The sequence below is a fragment of the Ovis canadensis genome, chromosome 23 (genome assembly GCF_042477335.2).
Source record: "Ovis canadensis isolate MfBH-ARS-UI-01 breed Bighorn chromosome 23, ARS-UI_OviCan_v2, whole genome shotgun sequence".
Taxonomy (NCBI): Eukaryota; Metazoa; Chordata; class Mammalia; order Artiodactyla; family Bovidae; genus Ovis; species Ovis canadensis.
This window is the reverse complement of record NC_091267.1, coordinates 13,713,183-13,735,137: the sequence shown is the minus strand read 5'-3', so window position 1 is coordinate 13,735,137 and position 21,955 is coordinate 13,713,183. Positions and strand designations below refer to the sequence as shown.

At 43.5% G+C, this 21,955-nt stretch overlaps 1 protein-coding gene across 1 annotated transcript in view; it reads left to right on the top strand.

Annotated features, from left to right (window-relative positions):
* ADNP2 (ADNP homeobox 2) overlaps positions 1-13,761 on the top strand; it is a 34,331-nt gene extending 20,570 nt beyond the window's left edge. The window contains exons 3-4 of the mRNA XM_069568965.1: positions 3,862-3,951; positions 9,059-13,761. Of these exons, the coding sequence (XP_069425066.1) occupies positions 3,862-3,951; positions 9,059-12,307 (3,339 nt within the window). The 3' untranslated portion in view covers positions 12,308-13,761. The remainder of the gene's footprint in view (positions 1-3,861; positions 3,952-9,058) is intronic.
* The last annotated feature ends 8,194 nt before the right edge of the window (positions 13,762-21,955 follow it).

Sequence of the window (21,955 nt, the reverse complement as noted above, 5' to 3'; positions counted from 1 at the left end):
CACGAGTCCAGTATTTCTTCACAGCTTTTAGTGGGAGGGGAATTTACATGCTTGTGAGATGCACCGTGGCTGTCTCCAGTCGACGGGTTTGGAAATGGCCTGACTCATGCGGTGCAAGCGCCTGTCAGGGCACAGGACCCGGTGTGGAAGTCAGACCCCACCCCACCCCACTGGCTACCATCATGCTGAAAATTTTCGCTGTGGATGAGATTTGCCTGTCTGATGTGTTACATGAGTGAAAGAATAGGTGCTCCTGGGGAAGATTCTTCTGTGTTGTTTCTCTGTAGCTGGTCGTTTTTGTTGCTGTGGAGGATCCCATTCTGTAAGTAGTTGTTGATTCTTCTCATGTGAACACCTAGGCTGTTTCTGGTTTGGGGTTATTATGAGTAAGGTTCTTATAAATATTCTTACAGAGCTTCCCTGGTGGCTCAGATGGTAAACAGTCTGCCTGCAATGCAGGTGACGTGGTTTTGATCCTGGGTCGGGAAGATCCCCTGGAGAAGGGAATGGCTGCCCACCCCAGTATCGCCTGGAGAATACCATGGACAGAGGAGACTGGTGGGGTCGCCAAGAACCGGACACAGCTAAGCAGCTAGCACTTTTTTTTTTTTTTTCAAATATTCTTATAAAAGTGTGTTTTGTGGACCGCTGTTTTGATATTTCTTGGATAAATACCTAGATTTGGTATTATCCAAAGTAGTTGTGTGATTTCACATTCCTTTCAGCAATGTGGGAGGGTTTCCCTTGCTTCACATCCTTACTAACTTTCGATAGTGTTGGTTTTCAAAAAATTTTTGAAATGAAACTTAAAATAGATGTAAGAATGTTCTTTATGTTACCATGCAGCATAGTTGTTAGCTACATATTTTTGGGAGATCCCCTTTTCAGGTTGAGAAATTTCCTTATTCTTACTTTGCTTAGAGCAGAAATTGACTGATGGTTGAATTTTGTCAGATGACTTTTCTATATTAATACAATTTTCTTTTTTTTAGTCTAGTGAATTACATGGTTTTTATTTTTTAAGAAAAAAAATTGTTAAACCAACCTCTATCCCTGGGATAAATTCCACTTGGTCCTTTTTAGTATGTGGATTGATTTGCAAACATTTTGTTAAGGATTTTTCATCTATGTTCTTGAAGGGTACGGTCTGTAGTTTTCATTTTCTGTTACATCTTTGTCAAGTCTTGGCCAGCCTTGTGAAATGAATTGGGAGTTGTTTCTTCCTTTTTATTTTCTGGAAGAGTCTATGTAGAATTGATAATACCATGTTTAGTAGAATTCCCAGTGAAGCTGTCTGGAATTGGAGTTTCCTTTGTGGGGAGGGCTTTAGTTATGAAGTCAATTTCTACACTAGACATCAGGCTATCGGGTTATCTGATTTTCCTGAGTGAGCTTTTTCTTATGTTCTTTTAAGAGATTTGTCCTTGTCAGTTTAATTTGTTGAATTTATTGGCATTATGGTGTTCATATTATTTTCTCATCTGTAGGAACCGTAGTGGTATCTCTGTTTATTTTTTGGCCGCGCTGGGTTTTCGGTGCTTTGTGCGGGCTTCTCTAGTTGTGGCGAGGGCGGGCTCTTCGTCGCAGGGTGCTGACTTCTCATTGCGGTGGCTGCCCTTGCTGCAGAGCGCGGGCTCTAGGTGCAAGGGCTTCAGCAGTTGCAGGTTGTGGGCTTGGTTGCACCCTGGCATGTGGAATCTTCCTGGACCAGGGATTGGACTGGTGTCCCTTGCATTGGCCGGTGGATTCTTATCCACTTGCCACTGGAAAAAGTCCTCCCCTCTCTTTTTTTGACATTGGTGATTTATATCAGCTTTTTTGGGAGTAGTGGTCACGTGACATGGATTTCCTTCTTTTTATCTTTGACCTCTCTATGATGTTGTATTTGAAGTGAAATTTTTGTAGACAGCATATAATTGTTGCTGTTGTTCAGTCTCTTAAGTTGTGTTCCACTCTTTGTGACCTCATGGACTGTAACATGCCAGGCTCCTCTGTCCTCCACTATCTCCTGGAGTTTGCTCAAATTCTTGCTGGTGATGCTGTCTTAACCATCTCATCCTCTGCCACCCACTTCATCTTTTGCCTCAGTCTTTCCTAGCATCAGGGTCTTTTCCAATGCGTCTGCCCTTTGTATCACTTGGCCAGGGTATTGGAGCTTCAGCAACAGTCCTTCCATATTCAGGGTTGATTTCCTTTAGGAAATGGTTTCCTTTAGGACTGGTTTGATCTTGCTGTCCAAGGGACTCTCAATCGTCTTCTCCAACACCACAATTTGAAAGCAGGTCTTTGGTGCTCAGCCTTCTTTATGGTCCAGCTCTCACATCCGTACATGACTGCTGGAAAAACCATAGCTTTCATGCAGCGGACCTTTGCTGGCAAGATGATGTCTGCTTTTTAATATATTGTCTAGGTTTGTTGTAGATTTTCTTCCAAGGAGCAGGCATCTTTTAATTTCATGGCTGTGGTCACCATCTGCAGGGATTTTGGAGCCAAAGTAAAATCTGTCACTGCTTCCACTTTTTCACCTTCTAGTTGCCATGAAGCAATGGGACTGGATATCATGATCCTAGTTTTTTGAATGTTTAGTGTTAAGCAAGCTTTTTTACCCTCCTTTTTCACCCTCATCAAAAGGCTCTTTAGTTCTTCTTCACTTTCTGCCATTAGAGTGGTATCATCTACATATCTGAGGTTGATGAATCCCAGCAGTCTTGATTCCAGTTTGTGAATTCATCTAGCCTGACATTTTGGATGATGTACTCTGCAAAGAACTTAAATAAGCAGGGCGACAGTATGCAGCCTTGTATTCCTTTCCTGATTTTGAACCAGTCAGTCAACATATAATTGGATTGTGGTTTTTAACTCAGTCTGACATTCTATACTTCTTATTTGAGTGTTTAGACTAGAGGTAGGCAAACTGGGCCAAATCTGGCTTGCTATCTATTTTGTAAATAAACTTCTTGAAATATAGCTTTGCCTGTCTGTGTTTACGTACTGTCTGTGGCTGCTTTTGTGCAGTGGTGAGCTTGAGTTGTTTCAGACAGACTGCATGCTGGCGAAGCCTTACATATTCACTGTCTGACTTCTTACCAACACTTGACGTGCCCACATCATCCCACCCCAGACACACTTCTCCATGGGGTTCACACTGGGAAGACAGTGTTTGCTCATGTGGTTTTTCTCTTTCAGAAATTATTTGTGGGAAATCTCATCTGCTTATTTCTTATAAGACTGTATTTTTAAAACTACATATATATATATATTTAGTATGTTTTTGAATTTATGGAAGACTGAAGACATGGAAAGAATCTAGCACCCCAGCAAGTGTGGCCAGGAAGGAGATCAGCTCTGTAATAGGACAGTTTAGTGAAGCGCAAACAAGAGAGTGTGGGAAAGGAAGAAAAAAGTGTATTGAATTTAAGACACTGTGAAACTCAGAAGATACGTTTACTAGGTATAAACTCTGTAAGGACTTGACATAAATTGAAAGGCAGCTGCTGAAGTACAGAAGCTGTACTATTAACTTGGATTATTTCAGCATTTTCCCCAGGTCTCCAGCTTGATGGGAACTCTGTCAGAGTTTGCCATGGGGTATATTTTCATGTCAGTTTTCCCACGTAGATGTCCCTTTCTTTCTCTCCCTCCCTCCCTTTCTCCGCACTGTGCAGCACAGGGGATCTCATTTCCCTGACAGGGATTGAACCTGTGCTCCCTGCATTGGGAGTGCTGGGACTTGTAACGTCTGGTCCACCAGGGAAGTCCCTTGCGTGTAGATTTCTTAAGTGCCAAAGAATCCCATTGGGTTCTTACTTCTTTATCTTCTGAAATTACATAATAATCTCTCTTTTTCTCCCTTTCTAAAAGGACCTTAAAGGCTTTGACCCAGGAGAGAAGTACTTTTATAACACATCATGGGGAGATATTTCTCTGTGGGAACCTTCTGGAAAGAAAGTGGTATGTATTTTTATTTCCAATTTTCATGTTTCCTCAGAACATGGGGTAAGTGTTGGTTTAGTTTTGAGGAATATCATGTGTTTCGGGGTTGCAGATGAATGAAAGGGAGGAGGAGGGTATAATGTAAACATTTAGGGAAGTAGAAAAAGTTAAATGTTTTATAATACAGGATTGTTGATGCTGTGAGAGTTCGCTGCATATAAAGTTGATGAAGTGATACAGTGAAATTATTATATTATTATTATATGCCTCTGATATAAGAAGGGCTTCTGAGTTATGTAACTATTCTGAGTAAAAAGAAATGACTTCAAGTATGAGCATCCATTGTGGTTTCAAAAATGAAAAATATGGAGTTTGAATCAGGGAACACAATTTATAATAAATTTGAAACCTCATAGTTAAGCAGATTCCAGCTAAACTGTGTGTCATACTGCTGAATTCTCCATTGTAAAGTGTTTCCTCTGGAAAACCTTCCTGCCGCCCAGCTGCTGGGTTAGCACCTCTTCAACTCCAGGCAGCTCGCCCCAAGGGGACCAGCCTCCGCTCATTGCCTCCCCCGCCCATTTGTCCAAATAGCGTTGCCCTTGAGAATTCTGGCTTAAAAAAGCTTTCTGTAACTCGTCAGTCGTTTTTCTGTCAGAATTTTATTTGTAAACATTTCTGTTGTCACCTTGTCCTCTTGAGTCCTGCTTTCTGCCTGTTCAGTGTCTCTTTCCTTCCTTGACCTGACATTCCCCTCTCTACCAACAGACACAAGATTCCTTGAAATTGCTCTGATTTGGCTATTCTGCTCAGAACAGCTCATGGCTTTTCAAATATGCCTTGTTTTGAATACCGTGGCTTCGTGAATATTTTCTTAGGCCTGTCTGATTTTTCTCATCTGAATTCCTAAAAGATTATATGTAACATGCAGTATAATGTATAATTATATGCTCTTCATCAAGAAACATTTTTTGAATTCCTGCTACAACTATTCTGAGTGCTTGATGCAAAGAGGTGAAAGTTAGGGTTCTTTTCCTTAGGAAGTTTAGTTTTTGTTTGTGTGAATGGGCACAAAAAGTTTAACAATATGAAATAGTGGAGATTGAATATGTTAAATAGGTACCATATTCAGAAAAAATAAACCACTGTTACCTGGCGTGGTAGAGGCTGTGTTACCTGCTAGTTTTAGTACCTTGCTCTGCATTTGTAGATAGCCTTCTTTAATTTGTGTCTGGGAAATAGGAGTTTTGAACAGACAGGTTTTCGGCCACGGTAGCAGGAATGTGCTACTTGGCGGGCTTATGTGGCTCATGCTGCAGAGAAATGAGACGTGCTGGATATCTGGGATTGGGATGGAGATGCTCGTGTTATGTTGGAAATGAAGCCCAGCTGTTATGGGACCTGAAGATATGGCCTTAGGCAGATGGGGAGACAGGGATGATCTCGGAGACAAGGCATCCTGCAGTGCCCAGGATGCCTGATTCCGCTTCTTTCTGCTTCTCTCCTTGGTTATTTTTCTGTTACAGTGAACCAAGGTCTCACACTCCAGTTATTTCTGATTGATCACTTTCCTAGAATTTTGACATACAGGTTTTTCTTTAAACATTTGCTTTCACTTCTCTTGGGTAATTGCCAGGTGTGAGCTTGCTGGGTTGTACACTATATGGTCCATCTCTGTAACAAACTGCCGGACTGTTTTCCAAAGTGCCTGTACCGTGTTGCTTTCCCACCAGTGGTGGGTGTCCCGGCTGCTCTGCGTCCTCACTGGACTCTGTCAAGGTTTTTGTGCTTTTGGATTTAGCTGCTTATTTTCCATTTTAATAGGCGCGTAGTGGTGTCTTCTCTGGTTTGAATGTGCATCTCCCTAGTGACTAACACTGTTGAGCGTCTTTACGTGTGTTTCTTTGGCATCTGGATACCCTCTTTAGTTTAAAGGATTCGACTCTTAAATGTTTTGCCAGTTTTCTAAAAATTGGGTCATATGTTTCCTTACTGAGACTTGAACATGTCCACAGTGTGTTTTATGGACACAAGTCCTTTATTAGATATGTGGTTTGTAAATATTGTCTTCTAGCCTGTGGTTTGTCTTTTTATCTTTTAAAGTATCTTTCAAAGAGAAGATTTCTTACTTTGATAAAATCCTGTTTATAATTTTTTTCTACTGTTGTTCATTCACTCAGTCATGTCTGACTCTTTGCAACCCCACGGGCTGCAGCACACCAGGCTTCCCTGTCCTTCCACCATCTCCCAAAGTTTGCTCAAACTCATGTCCGTTGAATTGACGATGCCATCCAGCAATCTCATCCTCTGTCATCCCCTTCTCCTGCCCTCAATCTTTCCCAGCATTGGAGTCTTTTCCAGTGAGTCGGCTCTTTGCATCAGGTGGCCAAAGTTTTGGAGCTTCAGCTGCAGTATCAATCCTTCTAATAAATTTTCAGGGTTGATTTCCTTTAGGATTGACTGGTTTGATTTCCTTGCAGTCCAAGGGACTCTGAATAGTCTTCTCCTGCATTACAGTTGAAAGCTTCAATTCTTTGATGCTCAGCCCCTCTTTATGGTCCAACTCTCGCAGCCATACATGGCTACTGGAAAAACCATAACTAGACAGATCTTTGTTGGCAAAGTTATGTCTCTGCTCTTTAATATGGTGTCTAGGTTTGTCGTAGATTTTCTTCCAAGGAGCAAGTGTTTTTTAATTTCATGGCTACAGTCAACATCAGCAGTGATTTTGGAGCCCAAGAAAATAAAAGTCTGTCACTGTTGCCTTTTTTCCCCCCATCTATTTGCCATGAAGCGATGGGACCAGATTCCATGATCTTCGTTTTTTGAATGTTAAGTTTTTAAGCCAGCTTTTACACTCCTCTTTGACCTTCATCAAGAGGCTGTTTAGTTCCTGTTTGCTTTCTGCCATTAGGGTGTCACCTGACTATCTGAGGTTATTGATATTTCTCCTGGCAACCTTGATTCCAGCTTGTGCTTCCTCCAGCCTGGTGTTTTGCATGATGTACTCTGCATCGAAGTTAAAGAAGGAGGGTGACAGTATACAGCCTTGATGTACTCCTTTCCCAATTTTGAACCAGTCTGTTGTTTCATGTCCGGTTCTAACTGTTGCTTTTTGATCAGCATACAGATTTCTCAGGAGGCATGTATTTTCTGTTATGGATTGTATTTATGATGTCTTATTTAAGAAATCTTTCCTTGATCCAAAGATCTGTTCGGTACTAACAGATATTAACAAGTTGTTAGTTCTATTGACTCTTTAACTGGTGTATCTGGTTTTTCAATACAGTATTTGTGGAGTATAACATGGCTCCATTTTAAATGAACCACAAATGAAACTAAAGTACAGCATTAAACTGTCAGTTGTAAGGTGTTTCCAGATTTCAGAGATATTAAAATAGAAAAAAGTGTGTCCGAATTGGTGAAACATATTTTTTAAAATGTGATGTGTGGTTGGCTGTCCCCTAGGTTTCTTATAGATTCTCCTGGAAGTGTCAGAACCTGAGATTTCTTAATTGCTGAAAAGGCAGTAGTGACATGTTGTTGAATGTGTTCGGGTGCTTTCTCTGATCAGTGACCCAAGAGGAAGACTGCGTGACTAGCAGAGAGAGGGACAAAACCCACAGGAGGGGAATTTGTATGTGTGTGTGTGAGAGAGTGGTCTCCGGGCACATGTCTGGGAAGGACGGGGGTGGCCAGCAGCCACTGTGTCAGCGGGAAACAGCTGCAGAGCGGGAAGACCTCTGCCCCGTTGTCTAACCTGTCCACGCCCCGGCCTTCCTGCTTGTGAAGCTAGGCCCAGTGTTTTCTGGTGCTCCAGCTCTGGGATCTGGTGCCTGCCGTGCTGCTTTCACGGCACACCAGCAAGGCTTCCTGGATGTCAGAACACATTGTGCTGCTCAGTTGGCCAGCTGTTGTACAGTTGTCTGTTCATGTGCCCCAGGCTTGTTGAATTCCCCATATTTGCCTTACATAGAGATACCACATTGTCAGAGTGGCAATCTGTGGCTTGAACTTACCTCAGGCTTATTCACCGTGAGTGAGCCACAGCCCCTCTGTCTTCAGTGGTTGTCACTGTCCATTTGTCTCCTCAGTTCAGTCACTCAGTCGTGTCCAACTCTTTGTGACCCCATGAATCGCAGCACGCCAGGCCTCCCTGTCCATCACCAACTCCCGGAGTTCACTCAGATTCACGTTCAACGAGTCCGTGATGCCATCCAGCCATCTCATCCTCTGTCGTCCCTTTCTCCTCCTGCCCCCAGTCCCTCCCAGCATCAGAGTCTTTTCCAATGAGTCAACTCTTCGCATGAGGTGGCCAAAGTACTGGAGTTTCAGCTTTAGCATCATTCCTTCCAAAGAATTCCTAGGGCTGATCTCTTTCAGAATGGACTGGTTGGATCTCCTTGCAGTCCAAGGGACTCTCAAGAGTCTTCTCCAACACCACAGTTCAAAAGCATCAATTCTTCGGCGCTCAGCTGTCTTCACAGTCCAACTCTCACATCCATACATGACTATTGGAAGAACCGTAGCCTTGACTAGACGGACCTTAGTCGGCAAAGTAATGTCTCTGCTTTTGAGTATGCTGTCTAGGTTGGTCATAACTTTTCCTGGAATCTGGGAAATGAAAGACGGGTGATCGGTTTAACAATTATCAATTTTGGTTATGTTAGAACATTCCAGAAGTTTTAGAATTTGGAGTAAAAGCAACTTGGAACTGAGAAAAGTGGAATGAGAAAGGGAGAAAGTAATTTTTTCTTGCTGAGAATTGAGCTCAATTGATGCAGATGATTCAGAGTACAGGGTTAAATAATGAGATTTGTGATTTTTATGGCTGGCTTTGGAAACGGGGTTCAGGTAGCTATGTTTTTGGGACCAAACACAGTTTGTATGTATGGCCTAAATGCTGAGAACAGTTGTTACATTTTTAAAGTATTTTAGGAAAAAAAATGAAAAGGGTTTTGTGATGTGTGTTATCTGTAGGTGCTTTTCCTTACAACACAGTCCTAGATCCAGCAAGTTAGAAGAAAAAAAAATTGTTTACTTGTTAACTGTAGATTGTGTAGCATCTGATTTTTATTAAACTATGTAGTTTTATTAAACTATGCTTGACTTTTTTTTTTAACAGAGATATCGAACAAAACCATACTGTTGTAGCCTCTGTAAATACTCCACAAAAGTGCTTACTTCATTCAAAAATCATTTACATCGTTACCATGAAGATGAAATTGACCAGGAGCTGGTGATCCCTTGCCCAAACTGCGTGTTTTCCTCTCAACCCAGAGTTGTGGGAAGGCACTTCAGAATGTTCCATGCACCTGCTCGGAAAGTCCAGAATTACACAGTGAATATTTCAGGTGAAACTAAATCATCTAGGAGTGATGTGATAAGTTTTACATGTTTAAAATGTAACTTTTCAAACACACTGTACTACAGCATGAAGAAGCATGTGCTGGTAGCACATTTCCACTACTTGATTAACTCCTACTTTGGCCTGAGAACTGAGGAGATGGGTGAGCATCCAGGAGCTGACGACACCCTCTGTGCAGAGAAGCTGCCCCCTTCTGACAGGTATTACTGTAAAAAGTGCAACGCCAATGCCAGCAGCCAGGACGCTTTAATGTATCATATTTTGACATCCGATACACACCGGGACTTGGAGAATAAGCTTAGGTCTGTGATCTCAGAACATATTAAGAAGACTGGCCTTTTGAAGCAGATGCATATTGCTCCCAAACCAGCTGCACACATGGCCGTACCACCGAATAGCAGTGCTCCGGGCATCCCAGCCTCATCTTGCTTCCATCTTTCCTTGCCACAGAATGGCCAGAGCCAGACCATGGTGCAGCCGGTTCAGGGTGTAGCCCCTCCGGCTGCGGGGGCTGCGGGGGCTGCGGGGGCTGTGGGCAGTGTCACCCACTCTCCGCCGGCCGTAGCCCAGCCTCACGTGACTCTGGTCTCCAGCCCTCTGCCAGTGGGCCAGAGCAGCCTCACTCTGCCGCCCTCGACGCCTCAGCCTGTCTTTCTCTCTCATGGAGTGCCACTTAATCAGGCAGCAAACCCTCCCGTGTTGCCCTTGAGTCAGACGGTTGGACCTGTAAATAAGTCTGTTGGAACCAGTGTCCTCCCCATAAATCAGACCATCCGCCCGGGGGTTTTGCCACTCAGCCAGCCTGTGGGACCCATAAGCAGGCCAGTTGGACCTGGAGTTCTTTCGGTGAACAGACCCGTTGGGTCTGGGGTCCTCCCTGTCAACCCCTCTGTCACTCCTGGAGTGCTTCAGGCAGTCTCGCCAGGGGTGATTTCTGTGAGTCGGACAGTCCCGTCAGGGGTCCTTCCTGCAGGACAGGTGACCCCTGCTGGGGTCATCCCTTCAGGACAGACAGCGACTTCTGGGGTTCTCCCTACTGGCCAGGTGGTTCAGTCAGGGGTGCTCCCCATTGGACAGACGGCCCCTTCGGGAGCACTACCCACAGGGCTGACGGTCCCGCTGCGGGTGCTCCCGCCTGGCCAGGTAGTCCCACCTGGACTCCTTCCCCCCAACCAGACAGTCTCGTCAGCCGTTCTTCCTGTGAACCAGGGCATTAACTCTGGTGTTCTTCAGCTCAGTCAGCCGGTCATGTCAGGAGTTCTTCCTGTGGGCCAGTCAGTGAGGCCTGGGGTCCTACAGCTTAATCAGTCTGTGAATACCAACATTCTGCCTGCAAATCAGACCATTAGACCCGGTGCTTCGCCAAACACCACTTTCCTGACGTCGGGCTCTATTCTTCGACAACTCATCCCCACAGGGAAACAAGTGAACGGCATTCCCACATACACACTTGCCCCGGTATCTGTCACTCTGCCTGTGCCCCCTGGAAGCGTCGCCACCGTTGCCCCTCCCCAGATGCCCATCCAGCTCCTGCAGTCAGGCACAGCTGCCCAAATGGCCAGTTCCATGGCTGGCATGCCCTCCCCTCCCGTGGTGGTAAATGCCACTCAGAGTATGTTTGTTCAGGCCTCTTCGTCTGTGGCAGAGGCGAATCACGTGCTCAAACAGGCCAAGCAATGGAAAACCTGTCCCGTTTGCAACGAGCTCTTCCCTTCCAACGTGTACCAGGTCCATATGGAAGTGGCGCATAAGCACAGTGAGTCCAAAGCTGCCGATAAACTGGAGCCAGAGAAGCTGGCGGCATGTGCGCCGTTTTTGAAGTGGATGAGAGAGAAGACAGTGCGGTGTCTGTCTTGTAAGTGCTTAGTTTCGGAGGAGGAGCTTATCCATCACTTACTGATGCATGGCCTGGGTTGCTTGTTTTGCCCGTGCACCTTCCATGATATCAGAGGCCTCTCAGAGCACAGTCGGACCATGCACCTGGGGAAGAAGAAGCTGCCCATGGATTACAGTAACAAAGGTTTTCAACTGGATATCGACGCCAACGGCAACCTGCTGTTTCCCCACCTTGACTTTATTACCATATTGCCCAGGGAGGAGCTGGGCGAGCGGGAGGTCTACCTGGCCATCCTGGCGGGGATACACTCCAAGTCGCTGGTGCCCGTGTACATCAAGGTGAGGCCCCAGGCTGAAGGTGCATCTGGGAGGCCCGGCAAGCAGGTGTTGACCTGCCCCTTTTGCTTTGGCACCTTTGTGACAACGGAGGCATACGAGCTGCATCTGAAGGAGAGGCACCACATCACGCCCACAGTCCACACGATTCTGAAGTCTCCGGCTTTCAAGTGCATCCACTGCTGCGGGGTCTACACCGGCAACATGACGCTGGCAGCCATTGCCATCCACCTGCTGCGCTGCCGCAGCGCCCCCAAGGACAGCAGCCCCGACCTGCAGGGCCAGCCCGGCCTCCTGGAGAACAGCGAGCTGCTCTTAGTCAACGGCGAGGTGATCCATGACGCCAGCTTCTCAGTGAAGAGAAAGCTGCCCGATGGTCACTCCGGGGCCGAAGACCAGAGGGATGGCGCGGAGCGGCCCCTCATCATAGACGCGGACGCAGACCCGGCCCCGGAAAAGGCGCCAAGCGCTGCACCTGTTAAACGGCAGCGGAGTGAGGGCAGGACGGAGGGACCGCCCATTAGTGACGATGCTCTTCAGGTTTTAGCATTAAATCCTAAAAAGTACGAAGACCGTTCTTACGAAGACAAAAAGCAGTTTCTTAGGGATTATTTCCACAAGAGACCATATCCTAGTAAAAAGGAAATAGAATTGTTATCCTCACTTTTATGGGTGTGGAAAATTGATGTGGCTTCATTTTTTGGAAAAAGAAGGTATATTTGCATGAAAGCAATAAAAAATCACAAGCCTTCTGTACTTTTAGGCTTTGACATGTCTGAACTTAAAAATGTTAAACACAGATTGAACTTTGAGCATGAACCACAAAACTTGTAAAAAAAAAAAAAGGAAATCTAAAGTATTAGATAATTAGTAGTTTTTTCAATTGAGATTTTTAAAAATGTTATTTTCTTCACTGTATGTTGAACTAATCGATTTCAGTGGTCTTTATGCTGCTCTTTAGATTTCTTTCAGGTGCTCAGAAAGACTTCTGTATAAAGAAGTGAATAGTTCTTTCAAATTTGTTTTCTGCAGTTTGATTTTGTAACAATTATTTTTTGTTTTTTTCCTCTGTCATGTAAATTAAATCTTTTGATAATTCATGCACGCCTTGTTTTCCCAGTAGTGTCAGTATCGTATGATAAAAACCGAAATCTATCTATGTTTATCTTTCATTTAAGGAAATTTCAGCTTGTTTCAGAACACTTGATTAACTGCAAATTAAAACTGCTCTCCCTCAGCTTCCCAAGTAGCAGCAGACGATACAGTAAATGTTTAGAGAAGTGAGTAGCAGCCTCCGTGACATGTCTGGTTCCTTAAGGATGCACTGCATTAACTTATGCTGATTTCTTCTTGTAAGGTATTTGCTTATTAGATTATAATTTTGATTTACGTTTTTTCAGTTGTTTACGTCCTAACAGTTGTTTTTGATTGTAACTCAGAAAACCAAATGTTTTCAGTTGTTAAAAATATACTGAACCGGTATTTAAATCAAGTTATTTTACAAATAAAGTAATTCTGTAGGTACAAAATACTTCTCACTGTAGACTTTCCCCGTCTTTTTGATATGGTGATAAGTCTTCTCCATTCAAAGACAAGACAATAAATCTTTAGTGCCTTTAGAACAAACACTGAAAACACACACACACACAAGCTCTCCTCCTAACCTAACTGTTCATAAACCAGTGAACGGGAAAGTCTGTGTTACTCAGGAATAAAATGTTGACCCCTGAGTGTGGCTACTAAGATTTAAACACAGGTTTTCAGGGAACAAGGTGAAATGTATGGACTGGAGCTAGTCTCCTAGTTGGTGTATTAAATCTGACAGTTTCCTGGAGGTAAATTTATTCATTCTGGGAAAATGGGCTTTCCCATAGCCTGGTGTCCAGGTTACTGGGATGGGCTATTGCTAAGGAATCAAGTGTGTTACTGTCCTTCGGCCAACTAGGCCTTGTTTTTTCCACAAAATCTGAAATAAAGCATCAGAAGCAGTTATGGAGACCAGCCTGTTTGACCTTGAGCTGCAGTGCTAGTGATGCATGGCAGAGGCCCCTGTGCCTCGTGCTTGGAAGATGTGACAGTCTACCACGTGGATTTTTAAAGTATAATTCTTGCATGTCATTGCTGTAATGTACATTTTTGAGGCAATTGTGAAACTGCCGTGTGTGTGATTGTTGGTGTGCTCTGTTGTAAATTCAAAGAGCTTGTTCAAGTTGTTTTTTTTTGTTTTTTTTTTTACTTATTGTTTTCAGAGTGTCTATTTTGAATTAAAACTTGTTATACCACTGCAAGTAGAACTGTTTAATTCTTTTAAATGTTAAAACATCGTGATGATTCAGAAACAATTTAAACATGGAAGTAGATACCATATTTGTTGTTGTGAAAATAAGCACACCTCCAAAAGGCTGACTAATTACAGGGTCACGAAATAGCTGTGGCTGGAGATCCTTGCTTTGTGTGACGGTGGCCGGGAGTTGCCGTTCTCCAGGCTGAACTCTGTGCTGACTGGCGCAGCTTGCCATCTATGTGGCTTGGCCTGCGCTCCTTCAGTTGTGAGACTTTGGGGCTCTGTTTGCGTTTGGGGCCTGGTCAGTCTGTCGGACTGACTGTCCTGTCCATTGTAGGATCAGAGCAGCATCGCCAGCCTCTTCCCTCCCAGCCATGGCCCCTGCACCCTCCCCAGGCTGTGTCCCTCCAGCAGAGAGGAACAGCCCTGAGCAGAACCACTGTGATGAAGGAATTTCGGTTGCTAGCTGTAGTCCAGCTTTTGATGTGGAGTCTTTTTATATGTTAGTTACTGGTTTTTAAACACTTTTTTAGGCTTACAGATCAAAACTTGATATAAACTGAGCTTCAAAAAGCATATGGGAGTTCTTGTAAAAAGGGAGTAAATTTATTACTACTAGCTATGCTATGCAGTATGTGGGATCTTAGTTCCCCAGCCAGGGACTGAACCTCTGCTCCCTGCACTGGAAGTGTGGGCCCTTAAACACTGGGAATTTCCTAAGTTTATTATTTGAAAATGAAAAACTAAACTTCAGATTAATAGTTTTGTGGTGGGGGATTTTTATGCTGTCATTTACAAGATTGGAAATTGAGAAGGAAAGAAGACAATTCTTTTTTTATTTTCATGGTTTCAAAAAGGTATATATTTAAATTTTAATCTATGCATGAACTTTAAAACTATTACATATTTGGAGACACTGCTTTGGGAAATATCCCCAGTGTTTTTGCTTCAAGTAATAAATGCTTCCTTCTCCTTCCCTCTTCCCCCAGATTACATATTTGAAGTCTATTCAGTGAAAGACAAATTAGAATGTAGCATATTAGTGTAATTTCTGAATTCTGTTACCATGGTTTGGGGATGTATTATTTTTTAACAGCCAGGAACCTTGTCACTTCATTTGTTACAGTGAATAGTAAATGAGAACAACTCCGGAGGCCCCAGAAAGCCTTTCATTCACCGGGTAACAGGGCAGGCCCCTTCACCACTGCTCCTGTGGTTGATCTTTTGGTGACTGCCCTCCCACCTGCCTGTTAGCGTGCTGCTTCCAGAATGGAGCTCTGCAAATCTTTGTCAGATGGCCTTGGTAACTCAGCTGAGGAACAGGTCGGCTTTGGTGTTGCCTCATCCTAAGGCCCTTGAATATTTCCTCTAAGAAGCTGAAGGCGAGTGAGGTTGGACGGGCAGAGCGTGGCTCCCGCGGCTCTAGCGGGCAGCAAGGCCTTGCAGGGCTGACTGCGCCACAAACCGCGGGAGCTCAACGAAGAGGTGGGAGTCGAGTCTCCAGCTTCTGGGCTGTGGGCCACAGGCCGGTGCGAGGGCACACACTGCGGGACGCTGTGCCGAGGACAGCACTGGTGCCAGGCTGTGTCAGCACCACAGGAGCGTGGAGATGACCTGGCACAGAGGATTGCCCACTCCTGCCCCCTCACCCTCACCAGTGCGATCAAACAGGACACAGCAGTCAGTGAAGAAGCCAGGCTGGTCCTGAAAGCCAACGGGACAGAAGACCGTCATCCACCTACCACCAGGTAACCACAAAAATGGCTGCTGTATCACCCCCGGACTGGCATCCTGGGCATAGGCGCTCTTCCAGAAGCCCTGGTGCAGGTGTGTCCCAGGGAAGGGCTGTTGCTCACACCAGCCCTGCAGTTGGCCTCCCGGGGTGGTGGACATGTCCTCTCCCTCAGGCTCGGGCCAGGTCTGTCTCCCTGCAGAAGCCACGTGGTTGTGCTTCACTCAGCTTTGCAGCAAGGCCTCTGGGAATGCTGTGCTGTGGCTGCTGCTCAGCCACCTCCCTTTGTTCTCAGAGCAGCAGCTGCGCCAGGCCTGCGGGAGCTGATGGTTCTGCCCCAAGTCCCCAGGCATGTGTTGGTGGTAACCCATCTCTGTTACCCTTTCCAGCAGCCTCACATCTGATGCTTATGTGTAGCTCTCTGTTTCCTCTCTGAGGAAGCAGCAGCCCTGACTAAGAAAAGAAAAAAGAGCCCCAAAACACTAACCTAGTTTATACATTGGTTTTAAACCGCCTTTCTAATAATAAGCATTTATCAACAGTTTACCGTTGCTGGAAAATGGGCTGAGTATTCTAATGATGATGGTGATGGTCTGCTTTCCTTACTTGGCTCTGTGTTGATGCAGCTGATGTGCATTTTCACTCGACAGACCTAGGAGGTGAATGGTAGTATTCATACATAAGGAAAACGGAAAGTTCTTTTCCCTTTTTCAATATAAAGGAAACTGAGGTTAAGTAAGCTGCCCAAGGCAGGGAGCTAGTCAGGTGGAAGGAGTAGGGAGGTGACAGGTAGTGTTGCTGTGCTCCATTCTTCTGTCCTGTATTAATAGGTCCCTACTTAAGCCTCAGTACTCTTGTGAGTGGGTATTATTTTGCCTGTGTTTTCAAGATGATGTGGATTCCAAGGTAGTGTGGCCAACTGTTGCAGTCTGCTCACGACTGAGGGATTTCTCTGAACTTTTAGTACCAACACTGGGAATATCTAGGCAAATGGAGACCAGTTGGTCACCCTACCCAGGGGTTAGTTCGCCTCCCCACAGCGACACATCGCTTAAGGGATGCAGTACTATCGCTCCTAAATGTCCGTTCTCTGGATGTGCACGTAGCCCTGTTGGTGTGGAGGCGCAGGGCACCGTGCCCTGGATGGCCACAGCAGCGACAGCAGCGGTGCCCTGCGCGCCCGGTACTGTCTGAATGCGTGATGAGCTCAGTGAGGTGACATTTTTTGAATGAAAAGTGAAAGGAGGGAAGTCTTTGATTAGAACAACAAAAAAGAAATACAAATTTGCTATTTCATTCAGTATTTTGGAATGTCTCCCCATGTTACTAAACAGAGCCCCTGCTGAACTATCAACCAAGGAATACAAATTTGAACTACGAGGTACTGCCAGAAAACTAAGTTTTAAAAATTTCAATGTAATGTCATCTTTGTCCTGAAAGCAATTCTTTTTTTTGTAGGTGGTGAGTAAACATATAAACACACAGTCCTTAATACAAAGCCTTACCTTGTAGCGCTCCTGCTGGTGCACACTTATGGAATCACACTGTTACTATTCATTACCTAGTTTTTAAAGTTTAAAAATTTAGAAATCATTATAGCAATGAAAATTTTATACAGGGAAACTCTTTATAATGAGTGAGCCCCGAGAACATGTTAGTTGTAACAGTGCCCAGTAGTTCTTGTTACTTTCAGATTCTAACCCCAGGAGTTTTAAAATTTGTGATCCATGAACCATCTGAGTAAAAGGTGTCAACACTGATGAAGGTTAAAGTCTAAATTACCAGATTTTTATAATACACAGTTAAGATGACAGTTTACCGGCACTATCAACCACAAAGACCTGTGATAATGGCATATGAAAGCAGTCTAAACTTTATGCTTATTTGGGATCAGATATCTAGGAGGGTCACCATGTAAAGTAGATTAAAATCAAAATAAAAATCTGTTTTATGACTGGGATCTCTAAGGCCACTATGTTGGCAGGTGGAAAACTGACACCATTCACGGAGATGACCTAGCTCACCTTTCAAAAGGTAAAATATATATAATAATGCTGCTAAATAGTAGGTAACATTTGTTTCCCACATGCTATTAAAGAAGGTGCTTCAGAAACCACTTTTTTTATCCCACCCATAAAATATGAGCAATGATTGTTTACTTTTAAACAAACAAAAATTACATAAATTCCTTTTCAGAGATAAAACTTTGAATAATAAAACATTGAAAATTTTATTAATCTTTATTAATGCTACTTCAGCCATATAGATGTGTTTGCTATAGATAAACTAAGATCGTGGTCATATTATCAAATGCAAATTCAGAATTAGTTGTCATAAATATATTTTTTCAAAAATTAGTTTCTTACGGTTTACAGTGCATGGTATGGAAAGTTTAATATAATGTTAGATAATTTACCACTTGTCTAAGCTAGAGAAAATTGAATAATAGCAAACTATAACAGTTCAATAGTTTTTCTTAATGTTTCTCTATAGATCTATCTTGAGTGTTAAATTGTATAATCAATAAAAACAATAGTTTTGCTAGGGTTTTATAGATAAGTTGACTCGTTTTGCTTCCCCAACCCCTGTGGAGCAGCTTTCAGAACTGTTTGAAGACCCAGAAAATCTTACATTGTCTGTGAAATAACGACACTGACACACACACATTAGTATGACGTCAAACAGACTACACTCAGATTCTGGAAGCAGACTACACTCAGATTCTGGAAGCAGACTACACTCAGATTCTGGAAGCAGACTACACTCAGATTCTGGAAGCAGACTACACTCAGATTCTGGAAGCAGACTACACTCAGATTCTGGAAGCAGACTACACTCAGATTCTGGAAGCAGACTACACTCAGATTCTGGAAGCAGACTACACTCAGATTCTGGAAGCAGACTACACTCAGATTCTGGAAGCAGACTACACTCAGATTCTGGAAGCAGACTACACTCAGATTCTGGAAGCAGACTACACTCAGATTCTGGAAGCAGACTACACTCAGATTCTGGAAACAGACTACACTCAGATTCTGGAAACAGACTACACTCAGATTCTGGAAGCAGACTACACTCAGATTCTGGAAGCAGACTACACTCAGATTCTGGAAGCAGACTACACTCAGATTCTGGAAGCAGACTACACTCAGATTCTGGAAGCAGACTACACTCAGATTCTGGAAGCAGACTACACTCAGATTCTGGAAACAGACTACACTCAGATTCTGGAAGCAGACTACACTCAGATTCTGGAAGCAGACTACACTCAGATTCTGGAAACAGACTACACTCAGATTCTGGAAACAGACTACACTCAGATTCTGGAAGCAGTTTCCATGCAGACAGATTTAAGGTCTCATTGCAAGGAAAGTATCTTTGGTCCTAAAAAGGACAAGAGATTTAGCCTCTGCCGTTATCTTGTGGAAGATGACTTAGGAAAACACCAGGGAATTCACGAGATCATTTTAAAGAAATGCATTTTGCAGGAAAGGTAATTTTTGGTTATTTTTAAAATTTAATTTTGTTTGGATTTTATACACGCTCTCAAATAATGAATGATTACATCAATAAGACAACTGTAGACAAGGAAGGCACAGTAGCTGTGCAGGAGTTTTTGGAATGCGCTGGGGAAGCCCAAGTCTAGCACACTGCTCTCAGCTCCAGTCACATGACTCCAAGGATGTTAGCAGAGGCCTTTTAAATTATATTCAGCTCTAAGGTGAGTGCTTTTCTAATAACTTATTAGAAAATCAATAACTGTGCACCAGAACTCATTGTTACCACAGTGGTTCCTTATCACCATGTATTTCATTGCTGACCTTGTTTCTATTCATAGGTGGTGGTGGTGGCCATCTTGGTCCAATAAGTTGCTAATTTAGAAGTAAGTAGAATACACATATATCAACACCCAGTACTAACCGTATTTTCTAACCCTATCCTAGCTATTAGCATTGCCAACTTTTTAGCTTCTACATGATGTTCTGTGTTGAATGACTTGATGACTAAAGGGGAGGCTGGGATACTGAAAGTAGATGTTACTGACAACACAGGATCAATTCAGAAAAATGAAAATGGAAAACTTGGTAAATTCATGATGATATTTATTCAGTAATCAACTTAGATTTTCCAGGAACTTTACCATGATTGCAAGTTCTTATATATTTGAGTCCCACTTAAAAATGAATCTTTAAATATACCTTTATAACTGCACACTGGTTTTTCTTTTTTTCTGTTTTGTTCGTTTTGGCTGTGCTGCAAAGCTTACAGGATTTTAGTTCCCTGACCAGGGATTGAACCCAAGCCCTCTGCGGTGAAAGAATGGAGTTGTAATCACTGGACTGCCAGGGAATTCCCAGAACTGCAGTGTTGTCCTAAAGAAACATCTTACTTCCAGGATCAAAATACCTGTAACGTCTGAGGATTGACATATAATTAAATGACATTCCCAATCTAATTTGCTAAGAAGTCCAGGGTATGAGCTATTTAACCTTATTCAGCCAGAACCTGACCACACTATGCCTGTTTTTCCATTTACAAAATGCATGTGTGGAGAGGTGATTGCTCTGTATTTCATAAAAAATGGCCTCAGTATAACCATGTTTTATTTTCAGCGCACTAGAAACAGAATAAGTCTTTGCCACTTCCTGAACACCGAATTAGCAAGCTGCTTCCATGCAGTGACCTGTGTAAGGACAGATTCATTGGTATCTACGCTTTCCTCTCCCACAGTGTTGACAGAGTGGCTACAAAGAAACATTAGACACTCAATATCTTGTAATAACCTATAATGGAAATTCATCTGCAAAACACCTAGTCACTGTGCTGTACATCTAAAACTAACACATGTAAATCAACTATACTTCAACTTAAACTAGACAGATTCAAAGAGTTCAGAACACATTATAGACTAGAGGGTAACCCTGGGGCTTTTGCCTTCTAATATAAGGTCCACCTCAGTCCAGATCATTTGGTTGTAACTCAAACTGATCTGGGGTGGCCTTGGCCTACCACAGGTTGGAGCGGGCCTTGGGTTTCCAGCGAGAAACTGAGGCTGGGTTGCAGTGGTGAGAGCACCAGATCCTATCCACTGGGCCAGTGGTCACTGACCAGGCCACTGACCCTTTGGCTTTGCAGAAAAGAGTTTCCATAGATGGAAAGTGGTGAAGCAAGTGAAGTTTTTATTAGGAGGAAGAGAATATAGTACATGTGGATATACAAGGGGTGGACTCAAGAGTCCCTGAGTTGTACCCTGGTGGCAGTCTGAATTACTTTTGTGGGGCACTTCTGGGTTTCCTTTGGCCAGTCATTTTAATTTGCCTGGTTCACAATCCATATTTGGTATCTTTCAGGATCAAGGCTGTATATTGAACTAACACCCCAAAAAGATGTCCTTTTCATTATAGGGGACTGGAATGCAAAAGTCGGAAGTCAAGAAACACCTGGAGTAACGGGCAAATTTGGCCTTGGAGTTCAGAATTAAGCAGGGCAAAGGCTAATAGAGTTTTGCCAAAGAACGCGTTGGTCATAGCAAACACCCTCTTCCAGGAACACAAGAGAAGACTCTATACATGGACGTCACCAGATGGTTGACACCGAAATCAAATTGATTATATTCTTTGCAGCCACAGATGGAGAAGCTCTATACAGTCAGCAAAAACAAAACCGGGAGCTGACTGTGGCTCAGATCATGAACTCCTTATTGCCAAATTCAGACTGAAATTCAAGAAAGTGGAGAAAACCACTAGACTATTCAGGTATGACCTAAATCAAACCCCTTATAACTATACAGTGGAAGTGAGAAATAGATTCAAGGGACTAGATCTGATAGACAGAGTGCCTGATGAACTATGGATGGAGGTTCATGACATTGTACAGGAGACAGAAATCAAGACTATCCCCAAGAAAAAGAAATGCAAAAAAGCAAAATGGCTTTTGTCTGAGGAGGCCTTACAAATAGCTGTGAAAAGATGGGAAGCAAAAAGCAAAGGAGAAAAGGAACGATATACCCGTCTGAATGCAGAGTTCCAAAGAATAGCAAGGAGAGAGAAGAAAGCCTTCCTCAGTGATCAATGCAAAGAAATAGAGGAAAACAACAGAATGGGAAAGACTAGAGATCTCTTCGAGAAAATTAGAGATACCAAGGGAACATTTCATGAAAACATGGGCTCAATAAAGGACAGAAATGGTATGGACCTAACAGAAGCAGAAGATATTAATTAAGAAGAGGTGGCAAGAATACACAGAACTGTACAAAAAGGATCTTCATGACCCAGATGCTCACGATGGTGTGTGATCACTTACCTACAGCCAGACATCCTGGAATGTGAAGTCAAGTGGGCCTTAGGAAGCATCATACGAACAAAGCTAGTGGAGGTGATGGAATTCCAGTTGAGCTATTTCAAATCCTGAAAGATGATGCTGTGAAAGTGCTGCACTCAATATGCCAGCCAATATGGGAAACTCA